Consider the following 11,585-nt stretch of genomic DNA (forward strand, 5'->3'; position numbering starts at 1 on the left):
GCACAGGGATAAGGTGGATGCAGAGCCTGGGTAGGACCTTTGTAAAGGTTGTGCCAGAAGCAGATGTGGTACAGACATCAAATACCTTACTCCATCCTGCAGCTGTAGTTTGGACCAGTCCTTTCCAGTGGGCAGAAACTTTTCTCTGAGTTAATTTTCAAAGAGAAGGGGAGGAACCAGTTGCCTGAGCTGTTGCTCAGATTATGAGGGCCAGCCACTGAACGTAGGAAGTGACTGCTTAATCTGTGTGCTTTCCATTCTTTTCCATAAACAAGTAAGAAACAAATGACCCCAAGCTTACCATGTTTTTGTGTCTGTGAGTCACTCATTTTCAATTCACTGTTTCTTATGATCACATACTTGTCCTTATATGAAGTATAATATATAATCTGACAAGTAAGTTTTTCTCAGTTGTTCTTGTACAGTGATCAGAAAATGTCAGCACAGATTCAGACAGAAGTACAAACTCTCTATGTTCTTATTTTTAAGTTCTCTATTCAGTACGTAAAGCACAGGTGAAGAGGGCTTCTTTCTTTAATACAAAGTTGAAAGAGTGGCATCAGTTTTCCTGTAACTTACTTATGCAGTCAGTTTTGCAATTTGAGGTAAACTGTCTTACATTTTCTTGCAGGCAGACTGTGGAACGTGTGACATTACAGAACCAGCTCCAGCAGCTTTTAGAAGCCCAGAGGTCGGAGGGCAAGTCACTGCCCACATCCCCAAGGTAAGGTGACTGGAACTGTACTGCAGCCTGTATTTGCACATTTTCATAATGTATCAGTTATCAGGAGAAGCCGGGATCTGGCTAAATAGCAGATGTGTTCTGTAAAGATAATGTGGGGATACCTCGTGGACTCAAAGCTGAACTTCAAGTGAGTAATGCTGACAAATATTGGAAATTTCTGAATATTAAATAAATTAAATAATAATAAATAAATTAAATAAATATCCCTGCTTCCCAATAGAGTAAAAGCCAATTTTACAGGGGAATGTGGTATATTTTGAATTCGATGAACATCATAAAATCCTAGAAACCCTAGGAAGGATGTAAAGTTTGATATTTTGTTGTTCTATCATACATTACTTTTAGCAGTAAGTTATAAAAAGTTACCAAAAAATCTGCTTTCATATTAATAAGGCTCCTTACATTCATTAAATCTTTTACCTGCTGTATCTTGTATAAAAAGTCAAAACTCTGGAAACTATGAATTGTTTACATACCCTGTCAGAAGTCACAGAAAGAAACACAAGTTTCAGACATTAAAGTGGAAGACAGAGGACTGGATCTATCTGACAGTGAGAGATCTGCATGGAAGCAGATGAAGTAAGCATGACTTCACTCTCACAGCAATCTGAAGATGATTTTGGAAGAAATAAAGTAACTCACATGCAAATAGAACTCATTTTATCCTTATTTTTAATCTATTTTCCTCTCTGGAAGCCATATACAATGCTTCTTGTTCCAGAGTTGTTAGGGAGCTAAATACATGTGAAACTGTAAAAACCAGCATAAAAGTTTCTATAGCCATTGACGATCAGAGCTTTGGGTCTTCGAGTATGAACTTGTAGGGTCAGTGACTGCTTTTTTCCAATTCTCACAGAATCCTGAGCATTTTTCTGTACAAGTGCTCCATGCCCCTGAATTTCTGGTGTTGCTGTGCAAACAAGCGACAAGTGCAAACAGTTGCAGTTGTAGGTAACAAAGACATTAGGATTGGAGATGCATTTTTGTAAAGAGACTTCGGCTAGGAGAGGGCTGTAAACTCCAAATTCTTGCTGAAGTAGAAAACCGCACTGGAACAAGGGGTTTTTGCCTTTTTTAAGGAATCTTTGTCTTCCCTGTGTGCCAGCTCAACAGGGACAATGGGACCATAAGCTGTTTTCCAGCTCATTTGGTCTCTGTGATTTTTACTGCCTGATCTTTCCAAGTGGTCTCTCATTCAAGTTCTGGTGTGGACCAGGACTGTTTTACTTTCAGTATCAGATAAGATCAGGTGAAAGCAGATCCCTATAATTCATTATTCCTGTGAAAGGGTAGGCTTCAACATCATTTTAGTTAAGTGAGCAAGTCTGAAAATCACACTCTTGTTTATTTTACTTCATAGTTGGCTGCTATTTTTCCATCTAGTTGGAACTCACTTGTAGATATTTTCATCATCCAAGGAGGCAGTAGCAGATCTAAGAGAACACAGCCCTTTTGTTAGGAATGTGCGCTGTAGATGAATGCATGTTCTTCAGTGTTTAGGTTTGCCATAGGAAAAAAAAAGGCATAAAATTAATTGAAAATGAGGTGTTTAGTATAGGTATCTGAATTTTTTACATTATGAGAACCATGGACTCAGCAGAGCAGAAGGTGCTTGCCAGCCTCACAAGAACATAAATATTTCACCTTGTCCTTGCTTAGAGGAAAAGTGGTTTAAGGTAAGAATGTGAAGTGTTATGAGCTCTAGCATATGTCACAGGAAGAGAAAAGGTCTCTGCAATCTACATTCTTCACAAATCAGGCATTGTTGAAATTGCTGTTTCCTTCTGTAAAACAGTTGGGGTTCTAAGTTTAATTTATTATCCTATTAGTATTGAAATGCATTCATGTCACCTTTCTCTTGCTTTTCAGTATTTCATGTCTGAAAAGGTTTTGAGTGCAAATTGCCCTGACTTTTTATGAGGTCTTATATGGTTGTTACTATTAATACCAGATGCAGTTTAGATTTATGAAATCATTGCTATGCAGAGAGGTGATACATTCACAGGACTTAGAATAAGCTACTTTTGTATTATGATGTGAGTTGGATAGTAGGCATTTGGCCTTGTGGGGTTTTTTTGCATGTCACAAATGTCAAACAAATAGGAGTAGTTTCTCTAGAGTTTTCCTCATAAAGTCATATTTAGTGTTTGAATAACCATTCTAAGTTTTTATTTTAATGAGGGGCTTTTTTTGTAAGCAAAAGTGAAGATATTCAAACTCTACATAGGATTGGGAACAGTATTACATCCTTCTCTATGTAATCTTTGCTGTGGCATCACAGTAATGAATTCCATGTGAGTGGTGATGAAAAGGATAAGTAACAATAAAGTGAAACAGACACATACATTGGAAATGCCAGTTTCACATTTCAGATATGCCTTAATTTTGCTGTGACATTTCCTCTTTTTTTCTTTAAGCTTGCCATCATCTCCTACTTCTGGCAAGCCTCAGTGGAAACCATCTGAAGCAGATGAATTGTCTCCACCAAAAAGTAAACTGAACACCCAAGACGGGATTCAGATTCTTGGCAGCTTGGGAATGAGCACATCTAGTCGTGCTCGAGCTAAGATAAAAGATGAGGACTCAGATAAAATCTTGCGCCAGCTGTTGGGGAAGGAAATCTCTGAAAATGTGTGCATGCAGGAAAAGCTGACGTTGGAATTTCAGGATGCTCATGCATCCTCCAAGAACGTGAAGAAGATTTTGCCAGAGAAAAGGGAGTTGAAGTTAGCCCGACTGAGGCAACTGATGCAGCGGTCCCTCAGCGAGTCTGATACAGATTCAGCTAATTCTGAGGACCACAAGAACACCCCTGTGAAAAGAACTGACAAACCAAGACCTCAGCCTATAGTGGAGAGTGTTGAGAGCACAGAGAGTTTGAACATGATGCTTAAGAAGCACACTTCCACAGCAGGACGGCGCTTCCCTTTTGGTATCAGGGTCTCCAAGTCTGTGGATGGCCACAGTCCTTCCCCGACTTCGGAGAGCAGTGATCCGGATAATGAAGCCCCGTATCAGTCTGGTACAGTACCTCAGAGCCAGTTTTGTGGAGACAACTCTCCATCCAGCACGGACAGTGCCACTGCACAGAAGGTTGCCACCAGCCCTAAGAGCGCTCTCAAGTCTCCGTCTTCAAAGCGCAGAACCTCTCAAAATTTGAAACTTCGAGTAACCTTCGAGGAGCCTGTGGTGCAGGTGGAACTAGCAGAGTCGGAACTAAATGAGGAAAAGGATAAAGACCGGAGCAGAGGACTGGCACGGGCTCCAGCCAGCTCTGGGGAGCATGCAGGGGATCAGCTGAAAAGGCCTTTCGGAGCCTTTCGGTCCATTATGGAGACACTGAGTGGCAACCAAAATAACAACAACAACTGTCAAACAGCAAACCTCATCAAAACCTCCTCAACGCTGCCTTTTACCTCACTAGGAAGGAAGACAACAGAAAGCAAGGGAAATCCAGCAGTTGTCTCAAAAGGAAGAAACAAGCCAGTGAGTACACTGAAAGAAGGAGGGGCCTATTTTTTCTGGTCTCAATAAGTAAGGCATAAGTTTGACAGCTTCTTCCTTCTGCTTTTCTATTGCAAAATGATACACACAAATATTTTATTGTATTTGACCTAGAGAAAGCCTATCCATTTTTCAGTTTTGGAAGAATTTTCCAAGGAGTGGGCGGTATTGCTTATGTATAGAGTCTGTGCTCTTAGGGCACATGACTCATATATTCTCTGTTGAAAGCTTTCCACAGAGATGTGATTCATGTGGAAATGATGTTTGGTGTTGCAGTGAGTGACAAAATATACAATGAGAATGCCAGTCTTGAAACCCTGGGTTTTTGGAGGAGTAAAAAACTGAAGGTCTAGCCCTGTCCTGTCCTAGAAGGACTGATGAGGCCAACAGAATAAGAAAAATAACAAGGAAAAATTGCAGAAACAGTCTTTCCTGCTTCTGTGGGCGTTACAGCCAACCCTAGGCATTGAAGCTGTCAGCAGCAAGTCTTTGGCCACCTTTTCCTCATATCACAGAATCTTCTTGTATCAGAGCATATGGTTGGCCTGTCACAAAATATACTAAATTCAGATCTGCTCTCCACAGTGAACAGAGTGCCTTTTCTGGGAACCCAAGGGAAAGAGGAATGTGTGGAGTCAAAAGGCTGGTCCTCTTGTTTAAAAGAAAAGAGAAAATACTTGGAACAAATGCATCTTCCAAGGTTTTAGGTCATGGGTTGGACTTGTTGATCTCAAAGGTCTTTTCCGGCCTAGTTAATTCTGTGATTCTGTGATTTTGTACTGAATAGAGAGACAGATGTAGGAAATACTGCGGGTGCAGTATGTTTGTGAAGTGTGAGCATCTGGAGATATAATAGAGGTGAATGAGAGGGAATGGTAGTTGATTTAATCCTCTGTGGAAGACAGGGAGAGAGGGAAGCAGTAGATGGAAAGACATGAGGTGAAAGAATAATTTCAAAAAGAAAAGAAAACATAAAGCAGGCCAGTAGGAGGAGGAGCAGCAGTAATGAGTTATATACTGTAAAAAGTTTGACAAGGTAATGGGTGAAGAATAAAGGAAAATCTTAGGCAAAGAGGAGGCAAAAGAAAGAGTGGAAAGAGAGAAGGGGAAATAGTGAGTAGTCCATATTAGTGGGTGTTGTTAGACCAGTAATGCTATAGCAGACTAAAATGAAATTAAATGAAATTAAATGAAAAATTCAAAGGAGACTTAAAGGGCTAAATTGAAGTGGGACTGCATTTCTTAAAAATTACTCAGAATCACCATATCAACTACTGATTTGAGTCTTTAAAGACATGCACCATCTAGTTGAACAGCCAGTTTAACCAAGAAGTATTTTTATAAAACAGTGGCTTTTTTTTTTTTAATGGGTGGTTCAGATTTCATAGTGATAGGGGAGAAGACAGTCTGTCTTCAAAGATGTTCTGATAGGTTGCAAGGCCATGAGCAGTTTTTGTAATTACCTAAGAAATTTGAAGGATTGTATGAGGTAATTCTAGCAGTATTGATGCTTGCAATGTAAAATTCTTGTTCTATGAAAAGGCCATGCTTGCATGTCATTACTGCCAGTATCACAACTGTGGAAAGAATAAATTTTCACACCAACCCAGGACCACAGCACGTATCTCAAAGAAGTGACAGATTCAGGCACAAAAAGAAATCTGTTAAAATGTGATTGTGGCTATCTGACTGCATGTTTTAGTAGATTTCCGTGTTATGCATGTGGGAAGCTCTGTGCATGCTCTTAATTGATATGATGTTGTACTTCCTTAGGATCCTTACTTCAGCTACACCAGTCTTTCTTCTAGCACGTTGAATGAAGAGCTGTGTAACTATGCTTGGTATGTGCATGGTAATGTTTAGCATCTCTGTTGCCTTCTTTTCTCAAATTGTAAGTGTTTCTTAACATTGTAACTAAAACACTGGAATCGGTTCACAGCAGGGGAAGTAGATGAGCATATAAATTCCTAGAAAAGCAGAAATTTATGATGGATTTCTGCTGATGTCACCATTGAACTGGCTACAGGATTTTAGTTCCAAGCAAGTACAGAAAGTATTCATGCTCATAAATCCACCAGGGTGTATAGCAGACTTTGGCTGAGCATTCTGCCTCTGAATAAAAGTCAAGTACCAGATGAGAGTGGAAATTAAATTTCCTCTCATGAGAAGAGCAAAAAGACCACAGTTCATCTCTAAATACAGAATACAGAGAACATGAAGCAGAATGCTGTACATTAAGTCTAAGCAGTCTTCTATTTTCACACATTTTTCTTAGTCTCCTTTAGACTTTGAAGTTAAATACATTTTTAAAAGTCTGATTAATTCTGACTGTATTCAAACTCTTTAATTTAGTCCTGTTCCATCAGGACTATTCAGGCAGATAGAGACCAGTCCTTCAATTCCATAAAGATATGTTGACAAAACAACACTGGATAAAATACTTATTTTATAAGCAAATGCTCTCTAAAAATGACCTGTCATTTTCGCTTAACTCTTAACACTCACAAATTCCTTTTTTCTTTTTCTGTTCACTGAGATATAAAGTTAGTTTGGTATTACTTATTCTGCAGTTCAAGACCCTAAGTCACTTTCAAGTTAGTGTTTTCTAAGTATCTCATATATGGAGGAAGGGGGTGTCCATTCACTAGTTTTTTATTGTCAGGACCTTCCCATACTTAAAAACTCAATTTCTGTAATGGAAATGTGAGTCTTGTTCAGAAGCTATTGGCACAGTGTATGTGAAACCAGAAACTGGAAGATTTCCAAGAGGTTTTCATTCTCTCCTGAAAACAAAAAAGGAAACTTCTGTGCAGAAAACTGGATAGCAGCAGTTTGAGGGAGCATCAGTGGGCAGCTTCCAGTCAAACCATCCAGCTGCCTGTCCAGATCATAGAGTAACACAAAATGGTTGATCTCATCCTTATGTTGGAGCCCTCTCCCAGATGTAGGCAGTTGTAATTTGTCACTTGCCTTGTATAACTGCTCTTGTGTGAGAAATCCCTGGCAATGTGGCATTTTCCCAGAAGTGAGAGACAGGGAAAGTCTGGCTGCCACTGCAGGGTTGTGGAGTCAACTGTGTGAGGGTGATGGTTGGGTATGAACTCCTGCTATCCCTCCAGGCACTGCTGGTCCAGGCACCATGTCCTAAATCTGCCCCCATTACCGTGGACACATGGAGAGCCAGAGAGCAGGAAACAAGGAGCAGAGTGCATGAAGGGCACAGCTGGAGGAAGCTGTTACAGTACCCACAAATTAGGAAGTGGGCAAACTATGTGCCAAAGTCTGTGGCACAAGATTTCCAAATATCACGTAAGAATGGAAGCTGTATATTGCTTTTCAGAAATCAGGACACAGACCTGAAGGTTCTCAGAGCTTCTAAGCTAGCCTTTGTAATGACCTTTAGCATATGTTGTGATTTTTGAATAGCCAAATGGGCGCCTGTCATTTGTCAACTACGATGCCCAGTAGTTGTGACATTTAAATCTTAAAAGAACATCACCATTGTGTGCACTACAAGCTCCTGGACACTGTTTGAATTTTCCATGGATAGTCTGAGGAGACTGCATAATTACCATTTCAGAACCATTTAAAAAAAAAATTTGGAAAACAGGATGGTCTTCGGTGGTTAAAACCTTTACAAGTTTTTATATTGGGCAGTTATATTTCTGAACAGTCTCCCAAGCCCATTTTGACACTACACCCTTATAACATGGGATTTCTTTAGCATTTTCTGAAGTCTGAAGTCATTATACAAAATCTGCTTCCAGTGAGATGACATTCCTGACAATTAGTTTCCAGCACCTTTTTCTTCAGCTTCTGTTGTTTTAATTTGTTTTTTTGTTTTCATTTAAAATACCTCAAAGTACATTAAGGCTTTGTAGCTTACTTTTTCAAGTTGCTCACAGCTTAATAGTAGAGGACTGTGCTAATTTTTTTTGTGACCTTTTTAAAATTGATACACACTATTTTCCTTAAAGTCTTGAAGGAAATTTTGGATGTGCAAGATGGTTTGGAATATTTTTTCCTCTTTTGGAAGAATTAGCCAGGTTTTGCATATTACAACTCCAAGCAAATACTTGTAGTATTTTTTGCATGTCAGATGTATGCCAGTGAACAGTTCTTTTCCACACTTTAAATCATCTGAGATCTGCATTATGTTAAAAAAGCAGTAACTCATCATATAAAACACTGTATTAGGTGCAGCTATCATCAGCAAAAATTGCTTCCTACGTGGGGGCACTCAGCAGAATCCATCATCAGATGTCTGTAAGGTAGTAAAATGGGCATGCTTTAAAAACAGCAAGTGGATCTTACCTGATAAATTACAGCTTCAAATATACCCTCCAGAAAAAGAATGCTTATCTGTATGTCTAACAAAATAGTAGCCATTCCTACCAGTGGAGTATAAAATGAATGTGAATGTGCCTTTGTTGCGGAAGATTTACATTTGTTCTCTTGTGAACTGTTGCAATCATGCATCACTGCTTGTTGCATGAGAGGATGTATTGGTGGTGATACAGGCACTAGAAAGTGTTAGAAATTTAATTAAAAATTTGGTTACTAATTAGCAATATTTGTAATACATTTTCTCCGGGTCAGGAGGCACAGTTGTAAAGGGCATGTCTGTTCAGTATCATCACCTAGAGAATCTGCATTAGCTTAAAGTTTTCCTCTTTGACGTCACATTTGCAACTGTAGAGCTGCCAAAGGGGTCTTTGGTGTGCCTAGTGAGTTTCTACATGGGGAACTCACCTACAGGTTTTTTCAACACTGCAAGCCTAAACCAATGCAGCAGGTATATCTTAGCCTTAGAAAGCATCCTTTAGTTGGCTACTGCTGTGGTTAATGCTGTGATAACAGCAGTGCATGTAAAATGTAGGCATGGCAAAGAGTTAAGCTCCTGTTTTACCTCCTCAGATTCAGTTCTGTCTCAACTGGCTCAATTCTGTGCCTTCTGCTCTTGCTTTGGGTATGTGACAAACTGTAATTTCGATTAATAAAAGGAAGGTTAAGATAGAGTGATCAGTCATGCACTTCTTACTAGAACCCAAAACTGTGGTCCATGAGGTCAGCTTCTGTTAAACCCTGAAGAAATCACCAGGTTATCTAACCATCCTAAGTGTAAATGTGTTGGGAATATTTGGTTCCTTGTGATGGTTGTAGACTGAAATAAAGCTGTTCTGGCTTACAGGAGTCCGACTCACCAATACTCAGTGAGTTAAAGGCAAACTTCTTCATACACACTCTTGCTCTCTCTCTAGTGTCTGTCCTTTGCAGCAGCAAACCAGCTAGTCATGATTGTATTGTAGGAGTTTTACTCTTCAGTTGTAATAACTAAAAGTGAGGGGGTTTGAAAATTGCTGTGGATTGGATGCTTAGTCAGCAATCAGTTGGAAGGTCAATTGAAGAGAAGGGGAACATACTGGGAATTCAGAGCAAGAGCATGTGAAAGGAAGTGAAGAAAATGAGTGCTACAAATACGTTTTGCTTAATTTTTACACTCTAATTGGCAAGCTGTCATTCAAATCTCCTGCACAATAGGTAGATAGGTTCATTTCTCTCTGATGATTATTAATGGGGATAAAATAATTCTATTCCAGGCAGAGTCAGAAATCAATAGGTTATGTGTAGTGGATCTTTCTGTCACTGTGATACTTTTCTCTAAAGTATGAGGAATTTTTTATATTCTACATTATTACCAGAACATGACAACAGCACACTAATTAATGCTGTAACTTAAAAAGCTCCTCATCATCCCATTGATTTTCAGGTTTGATTTCAGAATGGAAGTTATAATTCAGAAAAAATCCACAGTATTAAAAAGTATTTTGTGTAGCACATGCCTAGAAAAATAAGCCCAGAGAGAAAGATGGATTCAGATTTCAGTACATACAAATGGAACAAAACAGGGTAGATAAACACATTGCCAACCCCTTTATATTTTTAGTGTTACCACTGAGTAATTTTCTCCTTTTTTTCTCCAGGCATGATGACATCAACTGGAAAATCCAGAAATCTGACAGTCAAAAGAGTACTGAAGACCCAGAGCTGCAGGAATTCTTCCTCTAAACCATGTCATGATGTCTCACTTAGTTTGAAATACCTGAAATATAGCCTTTTGAAACACTAATATGAGACATACCCCTCACCAGCAAAACAGCAGCTGTTAGGATGCCTTAATTTGTATCAGTTAGACCATATACAAATCTTTTTTATGATATATGTGTATATGTAACTTGTTTGTAAGCTGTGCTGTGTAAAGGCATGGGTGAGCAGAAGTAACAATTTGAAAATTGTTATGACACTTGCAACCTCCAAAATGTTTGTTAGGCCACAGAACACGTTTTGTACTTTGTGTCTTGCATGGATATATTGTCATATATCTTTATTTCCTTTGTCAACAGCATATACTGTCAAAGTTTCATCCAGGACTCTGCCTGTGCAGCTCCTCAGTGAGATCAAGGCAAAAGCGTTGATTTTTTTTTTAGTATGTTTTGTCTGTTGTTATTTCTATTTTTTGTAAAAAGGAAATAAAGACGATGTTAATAGGACACACTGAGTGCCGACATTTCCTATAATTCATTTCCTCTTTGGACGTTATGATTTTTTATTTTTCTTTTTATATAAAAAAATCTTCAGTTTCCGGATTTCAGTCAATTAGTTGTGTCAAGGGTTGCTTTAATGTTTAGTACTCCTTTATCAGCTTTAAAACATGTAGAAATAAAAAGTGTACATGCAGTTTTAAGTTACCAATTACTGCTACTTGCCAAACACTGGCAGTGTGCTCAGCTTTGTTGAAGTTACTGCATAATCTGCTAAAACTCTAATCCACATTCTCTCAAAGCTGTCATGATCCCTTTATTGAATGTTCTTTAACTTTTCAGAGAAAATGAATAAATTCACTTTGTTTCTGGTAAACTATGAGCACATTCTTCAGATGTGTCCTACAGCACAACTTCCAAAAGCAGGCTACTAGACAATCTTGTCACATTTATTTATAGCAAATATGTGTGTATATATTTGCTTTATTTTGATTATGTTGATTTATTTCCATTTGAAAACTGCTATAGTTTGCTAAGAAAGATCCAAGTTCATGAGGATTTATTTTGCTGACTGTTTTAATAGAACACAGGGAAGTCAAAGAAAGTTTGCCAAGGAAATTTTTTATTTGTCACAAAGACATTCATAGAATCATGAAGTGGTTTGGGTTGGAGAGTTCATTGAGTTCCAACCACCCAGTAGTGGGCAAGGACATAAAAATTATGATCTTTTGATAATTAAATTCTAGCAAATGCAGAACTAGTAACTAAAATAATGTGGGCATATGGGGATTTTG

The 11,585-nt window shown here is 38.6% G+C and overlaps 1 protein-coding gene across 3 annotated transcripts in view; it reads left to right on the forward strand.

Moving 5' to 3' along the window:
- Positions 1–10,800, forward strand: part of SNCAIP (synuclein alpha interacting protein) — an 88,136-nt gene extending 77,336 nt beyond the window's left edge. For 2 of the 3 annotated variants that reach the window (XM_014874376.2, XM_088156050.1), the window contains exons 9-12: positions 632–724; positions 3,163–4,231; positions 6,023–6,090; positions 10,234–10,800. In XM_014874376.2, the coding sequence (XP_014729862.1) occupies positions 632–724; positions 3,163–4,231; positions 6,023–6,090; positions 10,234–10,318 (1,315 nt within the window). In that variant the 3' untranslated portion in view covers positions 10,319–10,800. The remainder of the gene's footprint in view (positions 1–631; positions 725–3,162; positions 4,232–6,022; positions 6,091–10,233) is intronic. The other variant, XM_014874377.2, reaches the window with a different exon arrangement.
- The last annotated feature ends 785 nt before the right edge of the window (positions 10,801–11,585 follow it).

This window comes from Sturnus vulgaris, chromosome Z (assembly GCF_052056855.1).
Source record: "Sturnus vulgaris isolate bStuVul1 chromosome Z, bStuVul1.hap1, whole genome shotgun sequence".
Classification (NCBI taxonomy): domain Eukaryota; kingdom Metazoa; phylum Chordata; class Aves; order Passeriformes; family Sturnidae; genus Sturnus; species Sturnus vulgaris.